The sequence below is a fragment of the Polyergus mexicanus genome, unplaced genomic scaffold (genome assembly GCF_030449975.1).
Source record: "Polyergus mexicanus isolate NDT 795.1 unplaced genomic scaffold, iyPolMexi1.0 SCAF_25, whole genome shotgun sequence".
Taxonomy (NCBI): Eukaryota; Metazoa; Arthropoda; class Insecta; order Hymenoptera; family Formicidae; genus Polyergus; species Polyergus mexicanus.
The window spans coordinates 1586515-1604604 of NW_027223345.1; the positions used below are offsets into that span (position 1 = coordinate 1586515).

Here is an 18090-nt window from a genome sequence, read left to right on the forward strand (position 1 = left end):
AGGATATCCTCAGGATATCCCATTGTAATCCTCAGATCTCCTCTGGATGTTCTGAGGAAGAGTAAATGATAGCCGTATATTAACCTCTGGAGAATCCAGGGAGATCCTGTGGAACATCTTAAGGATTTTTATAGGATATGTTAGGGATATTTTTCGTATGTTTCAAGGAGCAAATTTTAAAATTTAAATATAAATTACAATTTTGTTTTGTTATTTACTGCCAATATTAAAAATCTAATATTAAAAATAGTTCACCGTTCTTTAATATTTGAGGCTTTCGTACATGAATATTTTAGGTTTGGCTCCCGGGTTTGAGTTGTGTAATATTTTCTAAACAATCCAATATCTGAATTCCCTATGTTGGGATTGCATCAGAAATTGAACTGATAAAAAATAATTACATTTGTAATTTCCTGTCAGTTGCTCTTTGCAAGCTTTATATAATTCTCATGACCAAATCTCAAATACGAGTTCGCGTGTCGCATAGCGGTAAACAAACGAACTAGCGATTGAATACTATTGTTTGTAAAGTTTTTGGAATGTTGCGAACAGTAACATTTCTCATGAAATATTAAATAAATAATAATTTTGGATATATGAAAATGTGCGCATCAAATTCAATTATTAATATTAAAATTAACGTTAACAATTAATTGCACATGTATATGTCCTCTGGAAATCCAAAAGACATCCAATATAATAGACAGGGCAGATATATCCTACAGACATCCAGGGGTTATCCAGTGGATATTTATAGGACATTGATACTTATTATAATACTTAAGATTTCTAAATTATATAAAATAGCCGACACAACTAAAAATAATTATGTATGCATATTAAACTTTCATAAATATATTTATAATAATATCTTAAAACATCCTACAAATGTCCTGAACCGTCCTGGACATATTCAGGATGATCCTGAGGATGTTTTGTGCTGTCTGGGTATTTAAGATTTTAAAGTTGACCTTCACATGACCTTAAAATGATTTTCCAAGGTCATATCATTGTCACCATCTTATGGCCCCCTCGAAACCAAACAACTTTTGTCTGAAACATTTTTCTCTTCCGGGCTTGGTTTTGGAGATATTTGCCTGAGGATATTAAAATGGGACACCCTGTATAATATATATTTTATTCTACATATATACTATATATTACCTGTCAATTATTATTAAGTATTACAATTTTCCTTTATCCTTCAATAATGAATATATAATAACTTTTGTAAAAATTAATAATTTATCTCTGTTTTGTACTGTCTACAGTCTACATTGATCCACGCTGTCATAAATTTAACAAAGTATGTGTGTACATACATACTCAGTTCCGTCATTTTTGTTACGTGGATTTCAAGTCCCTACATCCCCATAGAGCGGAATGAGCACAAGCAGAACGAGCAGACCCAGACAGCACAAAACATCCTCAGGATCATCCTGAATATGTCCAGGACGGTTCAGGACATTTGTAGGATGTTTTAAGATATATTATTATAAATATATTTATAAAAATTTAATATGCATACATAATTATTTTTAGTTGTGTCGGCTATTTTATATAATTTAGAAATCTTAAGTACTATAATAAGTATTAATGTCCTATAAATGTCCACTGGATAACCCCTGGATGTCTGTAGGATATATCTGCCCTGTCTATTATATTGGATGTCTTTTGGATTTCCAGAGGACATATACATGTACAATTAATTGTTAACATTAATTTCGTTTAATATTAATAATTGAATTTGATGCGCACATTTTCATATATCCAAAATTATTATTTATTTAATATTTTATGAGAAATGTTACTGTTCGCAACATTCCAAAAACTTTACAAACAATAGTATTCAACCGCTAGTTCGTTTGTTTACCGCTATGCGACACGCGAACTCGTATTTGAGATTTGGTCATGAGAATTATATAAAGCTTGCAAAGAGCAACTGACAGGAAATTACAAATGTAATTATTTTCTATCAGTTCAATTTCTGATGCAATCCCAACATAGGGAATTCAGATATTGGATTGTTTAGAAAATATTACACAATTCAAATCCGGAAGCCAAACCTAAAATATTCATGTACAGCACGAAAGCCTCAAATATTAAAGAACGGTGAACTATTTTTAATATTAGATTTTTAATATTGGCAGTAAATAACAAAACATAATTTTAATTTATATTTAAATTTTAAAATTTGTTCCTTGAAACATACGAAAAATATCCCTAACATATCCTATAAAAATCCTTAGGATGTTCCACAGGATCTCCCTGGATTCTCCAGAGGTTAATATACGGCTATCATTTACTCTTCCTCAGGACATCCAGAGGAGATCTGAGGATTACAATGGGATATCCTGAGGATATCCTACATGTATGTCCTGGATGCCCTTTGGACGTCCTAAGGACATCTTTCTGTCTGGGGAACGTCTCTAAAATGACTTTTAAACATTGTTTTTATCGGTCCTTTTCTATTATCGTATACATAAATATTGAAATAAACGCGTTCTTATCGGAAATATTGATTAAAAATGTTAAATAAGTTAATAAATAAGTCTCAACGCGGTTTTAACCCTTTTGAAATAATAACTCATGATTGGTTGCGCATCGGTCCGCGGTGCGCTCGTTATGCTCCATGGGGATGTAGGGACTTGGAATCCACGTTGCAAAAACTGCAGAACGCTCGTGATTGGTTCCGCTTTCGTTCTGCGTTACGCTGTTCCGCCACCGCTGCATGGGTTCGCACCCTTAGTCTAATATTACATTTGTCGTACGACAAATGTAATATTAGCCTTATACTTAATTCATATGTTATAATTCGCCGATTGAAGATAGCGCGCAAGTGCAACCACAAATTTTAATTCGGAAATAAACCCTCTTCAAGAGAGATTAACTAATTTATTATATTATATATGTTATATTATTATTATATTATATATATATATATATATATATATATATATATATATATACATATACATATAAAATATTTATTAAAATAAGTGTATATATATATATATATATATATATATATATACACTTATTTTAATAAATATTTTTGCAATAATTAAGTTTTTCAGTGATATATTAAGAGAGGAAAAGAAAGAAAAAGATTAAAACAAACTTGTTTTTACTAATTTAAAATTTTATTTACTCGATAATAAATACATTGAATCAATTATTATATTATATCATATTCATATTTTCTATATATTTTTTGAATTATATATACAATGTAAAACCATTAGTAAAATTAATTAATAATTAGTAAAATTGTTATACAATGTTTTCATATCTTTTTTATTGCAGAGCGCTTAAGTAAAAACAATATGCACAATGATCTATAATAATTTTAACAATGTACATACAACAACGCTGCCAAAGGAGTATATAGTATCACATATATATGAACTTTGTACAAAGCTTCTGTTATAGTACATATAATAATTCGAACTTTGGTATACAAAACAATGTCACCGAGTTACGAAACTATCTTTTCAATACATTCAGAAATTCAATAATACGATTAATTTTATAACTGAACAGTATATTATACATCATGTCGAAGTCGCTTCTAATAATTTATCATCCTCATTGATAGTGCGAGATGCTGTCTTTTCGTCCTTCTCAATTTTCGCAATCTAATAGAAACAAATCAAATATATAATATATAAAATAATATTAAAAAATATATTTTATTATTATTATATATATTATCTTTTATTAATATTAATATATTAAAAAATTATTTTATTAATAAAAAAAGCATCTAAACAATATATAATATTAAAACACACTCAGCGCACATTCAATAGTAAACAAACTCAATATATTGCTACAAATTATCAGCAAAATTATTGAACACAAAGTAGACAGGCAAATGGAATGGTTGTTATTTAATGAGAAATTAAGTCAAAAATGATAAAATAATTTAATTAAAAGATAATAAAATACCTTGACCTGATGAAGTTCTTCGGACGTGATATCTTTGTTTGAAGTCTTCAAATATTTTCTCATAAATGGCGCCAGGAGCATCGGATCTAACTTTTCAACATTTTGGGAGGTAATAAGAGTTACGATGAGACCGACGCTTATAGTCATTAAGGCACCGGTCATAGTATACCAAAGATAACTGAGACGGTACAATGCCCATGGTTCCCTATTAAAAAATAACGGTTATATATTTTGTTACAAAACGTGTATACAATCGATTCTTTATCTTAATAAATTCGCAACAATATGTATAGTTATTGTTAAAATTGGGTAGTAATTAGTTAAAAAGTTAAGTTAAAAATCAAGTTAAAAAAAAAGTTAATTTAAAGATTAAGTTAAAAAGTTGAAAAGTTAATAACATTTTAACTTAACTCAGATATTGGATATAAAGCGGGGAGCACACACTTTTACATAAACGCATAACCACAAGCATAGGAAAATTGATTGGTCCATTTTCTTATGCATAACGAAATTGACCAATCAAATTCCTTATGCTTATGATTATGCGCTTATGCAAAAGTCTGTGCTCCCCGTTTAAGTGTGGTCTTGGGTCGTCTTAAAATCCACATCAACCAATGAAATGATCGCATAACATCTTAAGACTGTACTTAATAAGACGATCTTGAATATAAGAACGGATTATGAATACCGGCCTTAATTAATTTTAAACGTGTATTAATTTTGAACTTTTAATTTAAACTACTTTCTTTTAAATGTATTAACGTTAAATTATTAACTTTTTTTATATAAATTAAAATTTCGTATCTTTGATAGTCGAAAATTATCTGTTTACTAATAATTATAATAACATAAAATAATATCCAGTATACCATTAAAACGTACGTTCATAAAATACAACGTAATGGTACCATCCTCAGCTTAGACTATACAGGGTGGTCCTCGTAACGGTCGCCACGATTTTTAAGGCACTTACAATAATCTGACATAAAAAAGTTTCAAACAAAAGTTATGTGGCTTCAAGGGGGCCATAAGATGGTGACAATGATTTGATCTTGGAAAATTATTTGAAGGTCATGTGAAGGTCAACTTTAAAATCTTAAATGGGAACCCCCATTTTTTATTTAGTATTCGTGTAGCTGATATCGAGAGCTTTCCAAAATACTATAACAAAGTATTTTTTTATTAAGTACTTTTTGAGTTATTTTATATTTTAATCTGACATATTTTGATATAAAAAATAAAATGTTTCGTAAAATATTCAGTTTTCGATAATTTTACCGTAATACTTCTATGTACAGAATAATAAGACAAATTAATTAGTGCCAAAAAAAAAACAAATAATTGTTTAAAAAAATACATTGTAAATAATTTTCTTAAAAACAATTTTTTTTTATACTAATTGATTTGTCTCATTATTCTGTACATAGAAGTATTACGGTAAGATTATCAAAAACTAAATATTTTACGAGATATTTAATTTTTTATATCAAAATATGTCAGATTAAAATATAAAATAACTCAAAAAGTACTTAATAAAAAAATATTTTATTATAGTGTTTTGGAAAGCTCTCGATGTCAGCTACAAGAATACTAAATAAAAAATGGGGGTTTCCATTTAAGATTTTAAAGTTGACCTTCACATGACCTTCAAATGATTTTCCAAGGTCAAATCATTGTCACCATCTTATGGCCCCCTTGAAGCCACACAACTTTTGTTTGAAACTTTTTTATGTCAGATTATTGTAAGTGCTTTAAAAATCGTGGCGACCGTTACGAGGACCACCCTGTATATAAATAGAAGGGGAATAGCAGGCTGAAAAGTATCGAAAGGAAGTGAGAAAGAAAATCGTAGTTGCCTCTCTCTTGTAAACAACTACATATACAAACATCGTATCTGTAGATATACATATTTTTGTACATACACACATGACTAATGTAACCTTATTTTTCATTGGGCCAAAATTGTAAGCCGTATATGCGCACTTTAGAACAATTACTCACAAGAGAGAGGCAACTATGATTTTCTTTTTCACTTCCTTCTGACATGTTTTTCTATCGGGAAATAAAGGTATTCTCCTTCCATTTATATATGTTCTAAGATCTTCAGCGTATATAGAGCGTATGTTTAGTGCAGGAGGTTTAATAATGATAACTTAAGCCCGTATCAGACTACGCATTGAAAATGAAAGATTGAAGATTAAAGATTGGAATTTGATTAATCAGAACAAAAAGGATTAAAATTTCTTTGTTCTGATTGGTCAAATTTCAATCTTCAACCTTCAATCTCAATCTTCAATGCGTAATCTGATACGGGCTTTAATAGCTTCTGCACACAGAACGCGGAAACGCTTGCCACGTAGAAGATGACGCGGTAACCAATCAATTTTTCACTTTAATTAAAAAGTTATAAGTTGATTGGCTACCGCTATCGTCTTTTGCCGCGCGGCAAGCGTTTCCGCGTTCTGTGTGTAGGGCAGCGATCGTGTAACTTTTCCCCTAGAGCGGAAATATGAAAAGCGAAAAATTTTGCCATTAATTTTAATGAAACCATAAAAGGAAAAATGATGGACCAGTAAGTTTAAGATGACACTTTTATTAAAATTCAATAAATAATTTTAAATTGTTTTGATTTATTGTTAGAGTATTTAATAATTAAAAATAAAGATAAAACTTGCACGTGTGCAGATAGAGCGGTTTAAATTAAACAGAAAAGTCCTCTTAATCGAAGTTCTTATTAACCGTTTTTAAACACTATAATATTTCTATTTCACAACTATAGTATATTTAAATAATGTGTATTATAAACTACGTTTATACGTTACCTTTAATCGGTTTTAATAACATCTGTAGTTCTGAAACTGGCCAATCATAATCATTCCATTCTCAGAGAAATAGTCGTGATTGGTCAGTTTTAAAAATACGGATGTTATTAAACCCGATTAAGGGTGACATGTAAATGTAGTCATTAATTATTATATAAGAAAAACGTTATCTGTCTTATAAAAAAGTACCTTTTATTATATTACCTAAATTTAAAAAATTTAATTTAAAATGTATACTTAAAAGATTAATTATGTAAAAAAACACATAATTTTCCATAATTATCTTTTAACTTTTTAATAAGATAATAATTCTTTAGCTTAACTTTAACTGAGTTAATTTTTGTTTAAGTAACTTTTAATATAAAATTTAGTTAATTTTTGGGCCACTAACTTTAAACTTAATTTAGTTAAAAAAAATTAAGTTACCCAACCTTGGTTATTGTACCAGTTATCCATCTACGCCAAATTGATATACGTATAATTAAATTTAGGGTAAAATTGCATAAAAGGAAATACACTTCCGATTTTATCGCCACTTAAATATGTTATAGAGGAGGTTCTTCTGAATAATTTCCTGCAGAAAATATACATATATAAGTAGGGGGCGACATATTGGATTTAGGAGATATAACAAATTAAAATTTCAGTTTTAATATTTTTTCTCAGGTATTATAAGATAATATCAAGAAAAATGAAGTTTGTGTATGTTGTATTTGTTGTAGAGCAGATATGGAAAAAATGTTTATTTATATTTACGGGATAGGTACATGATCATGGATATTTTATTAATAATGTGTTTCACCTATTTCTCGCAGTTCGTTAACAGTTTTCAACATGTAATTACACAACTTCGTGAGTATTTTCTTGAAAAATATCATTTTTTAAATGCGTGGACGGAGGAGAGGCTCCGCCCCTTTCCCCACCTTGAAAAAAATGTAACTGGGGAATTATTTAAAAAAACCTCCCTTACAATATATTTGTGGCGATAAAATCGGAGGTATGTTACCTTTTATGCAGTTTTACCAAATTTAGTAACACCCTCTAAAACTTACTCTCCACTCGCGTTGTCCAAAATCAAATTCGGCGGTACAGATAGCAGTAAATTTTCCACCTGCGGAAATGAGTAAGCGCATCCCTCTGTGGTGACGGGTTTCACATCGAATCTGCAAAGATATATGTGATTGTATTTTGAAAGAAAACAAAATACAATCACAATACATATATGACATGTATATCATATGACAGAATGTTCCGAGATTCGCGAATAAAAATACTATTATACAAGAAAATTGTCAAAACATTAAGTAATAAAAGTATTTGTGCGATTTTCGGAACACCTTTATAATGATGATTTAATATTAACTTAATTTGTCCACTAGCGATGGCCGCTTCAGCAGAAAGGCCGAGCCAACCCATGAAGCTTAGACCCGCGAGTCCTCCGATCAGAGCACCCTGGCAAATTGAAAACACGAGAGGGTTTTTCTTCTTTACTTCGACAAATCCGAATATACATATATCCATTAAATATAAATTAAATTAAAGTAAAGTTATCATTAGAGCACATGCCTTGCCGTTGATCCACGGTAACAATAATCCCATACTAAAAATGCCAAGAGACGGTCCGCTAGTGATGGCGCCCAGACTTATCGATAACTACAAAAATCATTCCAATATATAAGAGAAAAAATTTGATTTATATTACTTGACAAGTCGTCTTCGATCTGTTTACCTGCAGCACATGAATGCCCGCCTGTTCGACGACGAAGACGAGAACAACACACGTCGCGCCCAAAACGACAACCGTAAGCTTCATGAAGATATCGGCAGTTCTACGTGTAAACGGGGTCTTGATAAAGGGCTTGGCAAAGTCCTCTAGTACTACTGCCGCCATAGAGTTTAAACCGGTCGACAGCGAGCTAAAAAGAATCCCAAAAATAATCTTATATGCATACATCTAAAAACAAAAGAGACAGCTAAAACTTTTAATTATCTTCTTTTAATATCTTCTAGTATAATTATATACAGATTTGTTTTCATTTTATTTCAATTAATTAATTGTAAACGTGAATTACCTGAGCGCAGCGCTAAACACGCCAGCCACAAAGAGACCGGGCAGTCCTGGAAATTGTCCTAAAACGTTCATGACCAGTAGTGGCAGCAATTGATCCTTGGCACGTGCCAGCTAGCATATATATACATTAATCGATGTTCAATTTTCGCGATTAAATAAACAACGTTACCTTGGTCGTGAGTGGATCGCATTCATGATACCAAGCGTAAATTAGTAGACCGGCGTATCCGCACATGCCAATCAGAGTTAAAACTCCGACTATAAAACACCAGAGTGCTCTAAAACGTATATAGTTATCAAGAACGGTGTTATATATGTATATATATATATATAAAAGAGCGTAGAGAAATGAATTTATTTAACTTATTACAATATTGTGTATGTTTGTAATTATCAATTGTATATGACACATGTATGAAATAAATTTATTTATTTTGAAAGCACGAAAACTTATATCCAATATTAATAAATTTAAATTATATAGTATATATATACAATATATATATATATATATATATATATATATATATGTACATACTAATTTAAATATATATATATATAACTATATCTCAATTAAAAATAAATGTTTTGTTGTTCTTGTAAAAAAAATTAATTTTTTTTTTTTTAATTTATGAAAGAATAGAATAGACGGTCGAGCAATTAAGTTTCGAGACTCACTTCGCATTTCCGAATGTTTGATGCGTTTGTGCTGCCACTTTAGGGGGTTATTCACAACTCAATACTCAACATATGGTACAAGTTTTAAATTATTTGGTTCAATAATTAATGTGATACAATTACGCAAAGCAGTGTTACAAAATTTTGTTTAAAAATCGGTGTAATGGAAGGAACGCTTGACAACGCGCCAACATTAAATTCTGCATTAAATTAGAGAAGTCTCCAACAGAAACGTTACAAATGATTCAACAAGCCTATGGAAAGTCAGCTATGCATAAGAGTGACGTTTCAAAGATACAGATGACATAAAAAAACATGAATCAGATTTTGAAAGGGCTTGCTTCAGAGAACTAGGCTTGCTGAATCTGAATTTGTAATGTTTCTATTGGAGATTCCACTAATTTAACGCAGAATTTAATGTTGGCGCGTTGTCAAGCGTTCCTTCCATTACACCGATTTTTAAACAAAATTTTGTAACACAATTTTGCGTAACTGTATCTCATTAACTATTGAATCAAATAATTTAAAACTTGCACCATGTGTTGAGTATTGAATTGTGAATAACCCCCTAAAATGGCAGCACAAACGGATCAAACATTTGGAAATGCGAAGCGAGTCTCGAAATTTAATTGTTCGACCGTGTATATACCTCCTAGCTGATTGCAAAGTAGGAAGTGATAAGTATCGTTGAATCATATTTTGATTGATAGCGGAAACTTGTAGCCAATGTACGAAACCACCTATCGTAAGCGCCCAAATCGTGTGTCTCGTCAAAGGGCTCCAATCTGTCCTGTTAAACGAGACAATTATACACTCTAAACCAAAAGTTTAAAAATACTGATAAATTATATTAAATTTATTTATTAACAAAAACTGATTAAAAAAAATAAAAAATATACAAAATAAAGCACATACAAAAAAATTATACAAAATTATTGCAAAATAAAATTGTGGACATCTGAATGAATAATCCCAAAAACGTCGGTTTTTAAAAAGTGTTTTCAAATTATTGTCCTGGAGCGTACTTTTAATTTCAATTATATTTTTAATCATCCTATTTTATAAAATAAAAACATGTCTCTCTCTCTCTAAAAAAATACAAGGCTGTAATTTATATCATTTACAAATCTTTATTTCTTTTTTTTCATATAAAGCTTATATTTAAGTGTCAGGATAACGGAATTGGGACATCTGTATTATTAATGTTAAATGTACGTACGTGGGTAATTCGAGTCTTCCGGATTCTAAATTTCTCCGAACCACCAAAGACAATCCACCGATGTCGGCTGTGCCTTTAATTATAATTAATAACATGGAGCCAAACATGATGAAAGTCTGAATGAAATCCGTCCATACTACTGCTTTGAGACCGCCCTGAATGCAATAAAAAAAAATCCTTTCAGAAGAAGGATTAAATAAGCCATTTCCCTAGTGCTATTAATAAAACTCATTTTGCTTGGGTCAATCTAATCTGACTGTAAAATGTAATTCAATTGGAGTCATACATATGCATACAGGACATTCAAAACCGGACGTCCTTTTAAGCAGATTCTTTGATAGCAGATTTTAGAAACGATTTTTTCTTAAGAAATATGGAGGGAATAATTTCCGAGTTATAAGCGATTGAAAAAGGGGCTTTTCGTAAAAATTAAAATTGGAAAAGATCAACAAAACTATTGTACATTCTTCAGTTAATTTCAGATTTACTTTAATAGAATTTTTATTTGATGTTACGAAAATATATTATTATATTATTATAAGAAAAATTGGAAACTTACAAAGAATGACGACATTTTCGACTATTTCGGTTGATCAGAAAATCTGCCGTTAAAAAGATATCCGGTGTGATTTTAGAACATCTTATATGTATATATATTCTTTTTACAATAAAAAGAGATATGTATAAGACAAACACAGGTGTATGTATTCAATTTTAATTGATTATTCGGGTCTATATTTGAATTTGTTTTGCATTTATATTCCTTTCTTAGATCTTGACTAACTTACCACGCAAGTGTAGAATATGCAAACAATGCATACAAAAGGCGTGATTATGTGAACATTCACCCCCGTAACTGAAAATAAAGTTGTCGGAAATAATTTCTCACGTTAAACGCGATTCTCATATTTAAGAGACATATTTTGCAAGTCAATTTAATTGAATTTTAATTAATTTCGATTTCTCATTAAACTTTCATTTGAGAAAGGTGTATACCTTGATTGAAGGCCAATGCGGGTACGTAGATGACAATTGGAAGCCAAGTCATCTAAAAGAAGTTATCGTATATATTTGTATTGCTCGAGACAGCGAAATTGAAAAAAAAAATCTTTATGCGCGCGTTTCTCTTTTTCGAGGATTTACTTACGATACCGATGGCGAAGAGGACCGAACCTAGCAATCTGATCCTTTTGTCAAAACGTTTCTCGAGATATTCGTACGTGCTGGTAAGTTTGAGATCGTGAAAGACCGGCAGGAATACGATTGACATAACGAGACCGACGAAGATGACCGAGCAAGCGATGAAGAGGTAGCTCGTACCGTGCACGTAAATCTCCGTCGGTGTACCAAGCAATGAAATACCTGATGTTCAAACAATTTTGAGCGATCAGAGAAATTAGTCTCATGATATAATTTCCCGACATTGAATAATTATTACTTATTCGAGCCACGAATTCATCCCCGAAATTATGTATAATAATATATTTAATTATATTAAATTATAAAATTAAATAGAATAAAAAATGTATAGAGATTTTGAACCTATACTTATCATTATTAGACATAATTTTATAAATGTTCTTGGGTAATTATGTATAAGTTTCCCTATTGCATATTTAAAGCATTTGCACAAGTGACAAGATATTTACAACTTAAATGCTTGCTTATCTAATCTAACAGTTTGTTATCATCTGAATGAAGTGTGATATATGGTATGTCATGAAAAAAAATCATGATTAAATGGAAATTTTCCACATAAGTATATGCAATACAGCAGATAAATATACATAAAAAATGGTATTAAAAACTTCTCATATAATGAGAAACCTATAAAGAGAAACATCGTGAATCAAATATTAGTCTATTTTCATTATAATGCTTAACAAATCAAATAAAAATAAATAAACCTTATTGGAAAAATGTATTAAATTGGCAAAATATAAATCTTTTTCGAATTTTTCTTCTCACTTTCAAGTCACCATCAAGATATAAATGTGTATTACAGACACATTTTGACATTTTTATCTTTAATGATCTCTTGTCACAGCAAAGCACACGAAAAAAATTAATAAAATGCGAAAATATAGCTGTACCCGATATAAAGCTCGCTATCAGGCTGAGGCTGATTGGAAATGTCTTCATGTTTCTTCCGCCGACCAGGTACTCGTCTTCGCCTGAGGACTTGCTCACGAAGCCAAAATAGATGCCGACGATGCCGCAGGTGATCAGCATCACCGCGAACACGGTGTAATCCGACGTACCGAAGTTCTGCATTGACTCGCTGATCTCCTGTACGGTGGGCATTTCCGGCGTCCAATTGGCCGAGCCCAGATCATTCAAAGTACCCTCCGAAGTCATTTTGTTGCAAAACGGAATCTTGTCGCTTTGATAGATAACCACAGTGGAGAAATGTGTATCGCTCTCGAGGATAAAGTCTTCCGATTGTTTTAATCTAACGCTTAAACATAACGCGTTCTATTAAATGTCGGAAATAACAGCGGTCACGCTATGATCTACCATAAAGAATACGGAATAGATCGCGAAAGAATTTGCAGGATGCTATAGCAATTTAATTATTTATAAAATAAAATTTGTCGATAATGTTAATCGTTTATTAAAATTTTATCAACATTTGAGAGAGCGTTTAAATGATTAAGTTTCACTTTTAAATCAAGATCGAATTTGATCTCCAACTGTATCGTTAACAATATCGGATTAAGTACGCAAGTATTGAAAGATTCGAGGTTTACAGATATTAGAACAGACCGATACCGGACGCTCTCAAGTTAACAAAGTGCTAGATTGGCAAGTCTATCACGGAAGCCGCGAGACGACTATCTTGACGCGAATCGTAGCGTAGCCGGGTGAGGAAGAGAGTCACACCGCGCCGCGATTATACGCGTCACGATAGTGTCATTGCGACAATCTTCTAATTAAGCTTAACAATGGGCATAAAGTACGGAGTACGAAACGAACGACCGACAGATTATATTCCACGGCCAGAGAATCATAAGTGGATAATATGACCTAAATTTAGCATTGGCGGTACGGATACGCGTTTGGGAATCGGTAATGATTCCAGCACCACGAGTCTTGCTACAAGAAATCTCGTAGAGCCGATGAACGTCGGTTGTCCCGCGCAAAAACGCTTCAAGAAATGTCGCGATCGATATTGTCACTTATAATGACGATACCAATCAGTAATCTTGTTAATTTCCATTTACAAATCCTTCACGATCGATTATCACAGCAAGTCATATAATCAAGTGTTCTTTAATCAGTATTTAATTTTTCGCTACATTGCAGAATAAAAATATACGCAAATATCGCAAATATTTCTAGGATAAATATCGAGAAGTAAAGAAGGACGTAATCATACGTAATCACATGATTTTTCCTTTAATTTTAATTAGCAAATGCATAGCGTATGTAATCCGCGCTTAGATTTCTAAAAATGTATACCTTATGTTAAACGTATCGCGACAAAGGTTTAATGATATAATAATCTTTATCCTTCGTAAAAGCGTGGCAATTCATTGCCCAATATGACTTTCCTCTCGATTCCCTTTTCCGTAATCACTCCGGTTCGTATGACACCGCCGCTACTTCCGTCGCGGGCCATGGCTAACGCGAGCGCTGTAAAAAGTTATTATTAAGAATTGAATCTCTTTTCTCTTTGACAATGCACTTACTGTTCTCCACTAGTTTGAGACACTCGTCCTTCGACATTTTGGGTTTATATTGCGCGTCCACGTAGCCATACACATACGTCGAACCGGAACCACCTATCGAGATCGGCTGTCTCACGCACATACCACCTATGGGAATACTATAGACCTGACCACCCTTCTGTTTATCCCATCCCGCCACCAGGATCCCGGCCATCAGGGAGTCTCGATAATTGTAGCATATCTCGCGAAACACGTTGGCAGCCGTTTCCACCAAGGGTTGTGTTCCGAGCTCCATTCTGATATGAAAAATTTATTTGCCTTAAGTGTCGATAAAATATGGCAATTATTTATTTCTTTTGATGTTATCTTACTGATGTAAACCCAAGTGGTAAGCTACAATATCGGCGATCGCCTGTGTGTCCGCCGCTGAGCCAGAACGACAACAATAAATGTAATCCGTCACTCGTGTCAATTTGTCGGCGTAACGGTTGGAAACGTAAGCTCTAAAATAATGAATTAATTACAAAGAATTGTAATCGATAAATATGATCTCGTCAAATAAATTATATACTTTACCCCGTTGTACCCCGAGAATCGGCACCAATTACGACACCACCGTCGAATTCGCATGCCATGATTGACGTCTGTAAATAGATTTTAAGATGGCATCAAACATTGCACCAAATTGATATAAGGAGCTCAAATGCAGTGTCGCAAATCAAGATAAAGGAACACGTGATAAACCCATAATTCTATTTATCAGAATCTCACAAATTCAAATCTTTTAATAGTATCACTGATGATGGAAACTTAAATGTAACATTTTACACCATACTTACAAAAGTTATTGCTTTATTTGACTGTGTTTAATCACTTCTCTGCTATTTTTTCCTCTTTCAAATACAATAACTTTCTATAAATATTCCTTTGATATTTCCAATACTTTTTATAAATATATTTTCAAGATTTTAAACTAAACTTTGCATTCTTATAAATTTTTATAAAAAAAATATTGAATCAAAACTATATTTTAAAGTATGTGCATAGAATAGAATATATATAGTGATGTTAATTATCTATACAGGGTGTTTCAAAAATACTTCAACAAATTTGGGAGTGAGTTCTCCACAGAAAAACAAGAAAAAAATGTCATATAAACAGATGTCTGGAAATGCCTAGATTAAAAGTTATAATCGAAAGATTTCAACCACAAAATCTGACAGAACATATCTACAATGACACGTGACCAATGTAATACATCTTCAATTCAATTATGTATCCACTAACAATTCATGAATGCTTAAAATGTTCTCCACCTGCTTCAATGTACGCATGCACATGTCGGATCATAGACTGTTACGTCATTTCAAAGATCCCATGACGATTACGAATAGTTCCGCAGGCATTTACGATGCGTTAATAAAGCATCTCTTCATTTGCAATTTTAATTACATAAATTAGAGCTTTTAAGTGTCCCCATGATAAAAATATAATAGATTTAGGTCAGGCTATGGTACTGAATTGAATATAATCTTTTGATTATAACTCATAAACCAGGCATTTCTACATGTTTATATATTTCTTTCTTGTTTTTATGTGGAGAAATCACCTCCAAAGTTTATTGAAATATTTCTGAAACACCCTGTATACAATAAATAAAAACTTTTTCTTTTATAATTTTAGTTTTGTTATAATAGAAATATTATTAAACAATTAACACGTAGAAAATGTCCATATTTAAATTTAAAAAAAAAAGAAAATTAAATTTCAAATACCTATACTTCAAAGTATACATCCAATATATCGGTAAAAAGAAGAATCAACTTCTTTATCTCAAATGAGTAGCGGATAAATACATCTTTTAACTGTGTCTGACGAAATAATCATCTACTTAAATAAATTTCATAAAAAGATTATGTTTCCTAATCACTTCTTTGCAGTGTCATTATAACCTAATAACGTATCATCATCATCATCACCATCCCCGAGAACTCACCCCAGTACTCTGCTCCGAATTCAGCCAGTCCGGTATCATGTTTTCCGAAATAGTAGCCGTTTGTGATTGCAATATATTATCCATATAAGCCATTCTTATCAAAAATTTTTCTAATTCAGCTATCACACAACTGTCTCCAATTGTCTTTAGCGGAGTCATACCAAGTCATTCAACTTGTGCCATAGACGTTCACATAGATATTCATTCAAGGGCACAAACTTATATATAAAGACAGGCTACACGAAGCTTAAAGATACTCTAGTAAAGCTCATATCAGATCACGCATTGAAGACCGAGATTGAAATTTGACCAATCAGGGTACCGATCATGTAACTTTTTCCCTAGGGCGGAAACATGAAAAGTAAAAAATATTAGCAAAGAGAAGCCTGAGGCAATGCCGGCGATTTTCGTGGGATGCTTTTTCTAGGCCATAGAGCAGCGCCGTGTATCTACTTTTAGGAATTGGAAACACCTACCCACATCCACTTTTCGGTTCTGTCGGTCAAATCTCCATATGGTTCATGTCCGTGCTATCCACTTTTCGATACCGTCGGTTATTTGGTTCATATTCGTGCTACATCCACTTTTCGATCTTTTCGATAGTGAAAACGCTTGACAAAGAGAGATGATGGCGCCGTCTTTGTCTCTCTTTCATCGCGTAAAGTGCAGTATCCGTGAAGGCACAAACACCGATACGTTGAGCACACGAATGTGATCGTTGAGAGATAAATGTAGATAAGGAGCGACAATCGCGTGCTGTCCTTGTTCCTTTAACGTATCGCTTTACGGTCGAGATACAACCTGAAAATGCTTTCTGGCCTCTCGTGGCAGAAAGCAGTAATGTAACAAGACTAACGGGCCTATTTTTTGAGAATTTTATACTTGTATATAAACATATGTGCATATATATGTTTAAATTATAGTTAAAATTATACGTGCAATTAAATATTGTATGTTGATTAACAATAATAGTAAAATAATAGGTAACAGAGTGAATAAATACACAAGATGTAAGACAAGGGTGCCTGTTAGACTCGATAACTTGTTGCTTTGTTACTATAATATTGATGATACTACGTGTATCATATCAACGGGTTAGAGAAATAGCACGATTGTCTCAATCCTTGTTTGACATTATTTTATTAATGCAATTTACAAAAAACAAAACAAATATGAAAAGTTATTTATTTATTAATTATAATATAATAGTGAATAATAAATAGCATTAAAAATATATTGATATTAATATATATTTTTGTACAATAATATAAAACTAGATATAACAAAATAAATTATTTTATAGAAATATAAAACATAATTAGTAGTAGAAAAAGTAAACAATAACATAAACAATAACTTACTCTGAAATATAAAATTGTATATAAGATTTTAATATAAACTGTATAATGTAGGTTTATACCCAGACAGCACAAAACATCCTCAGGATCATCCTGAATATGTCCAGGACGGTTCAGGACATTTGTAGGATGTTTGAAGATATTATTATAAATATATTTATAAAAGTTTAATATGCATACATAATTATTTTTAGTTGTGTCGGCTATTTTATATAATTTAGAAATCTTAAGTATTATAATAAGTATAAATGTCCAGTGGATAACCCCTGGATGTCCGTAGGATATATCTGCCCTGTCTATTATATTGGATGTCTTTTGGATTTC

At 31.7% G+C, this 18090-nt stretch overlaps 2 protein-coding genes across 2 annotated transcripts; both read right to left on the reverse strand.

Annotated features, from left to right (window-relative positions):
• Positions 1-3171: 3171 nt before the first annotated feature.
• LOC138943138 (sodium-coupled monocarboxylate transporter 1) lies at positions 3172-13915 on the reverse strand. The gene is made up of 14 exons (XM_070313689.1): positions 12835-13915; positions 11889-12103; positions 11738-11789; positions 11530-11597; positions 10742-10896; positions 10172-10312; positions 9014-9122; positions 8846-8955; positions 8503-8689; positions 8340-8426; positions 8137-8225; positions 7826-7936; positions 3952-4156; positions 3172-3638 (listed from the first exon to the last, which is right to left on the reverse strand). Exons 1-14 carry the CDS (start codon positions 13097-13099, stop codon positions 3555-3557), a joined length of 1878 nt encoding a protein of 625 aa, XP_070169790.1. The 5' UTR covers positions 13100-13915; the 3' UTR covers positions 3172-3554.
• Positions 13916-14144: 229 nt separating this feature from the next.
• Positions 14145-16605, reverse strand: Prosbeta1 (proteasome beta1 subunit). The gene is made up of 5 exons (XM_070313690.1): positions 16409-16605; positions 14989-15056; positions 14784-14915; positions 14434-14708; positions 14145-14377 (listed from the first exon to the last, which is right to left on the reverse strand). The coding sequence occupies exons 1-5, from the start codon at positions 16565-16567 to the stop codon at positions 14250-14252; spliced, it is 762 nt and encodes a 253-aa protein (XP_070169791.1). The 5' UTR covers positions 16568-16605; the 3' UTR covers positions 14145-14249.
• Positions 16606-18090: the final 1485 nt, after the last annotated feature.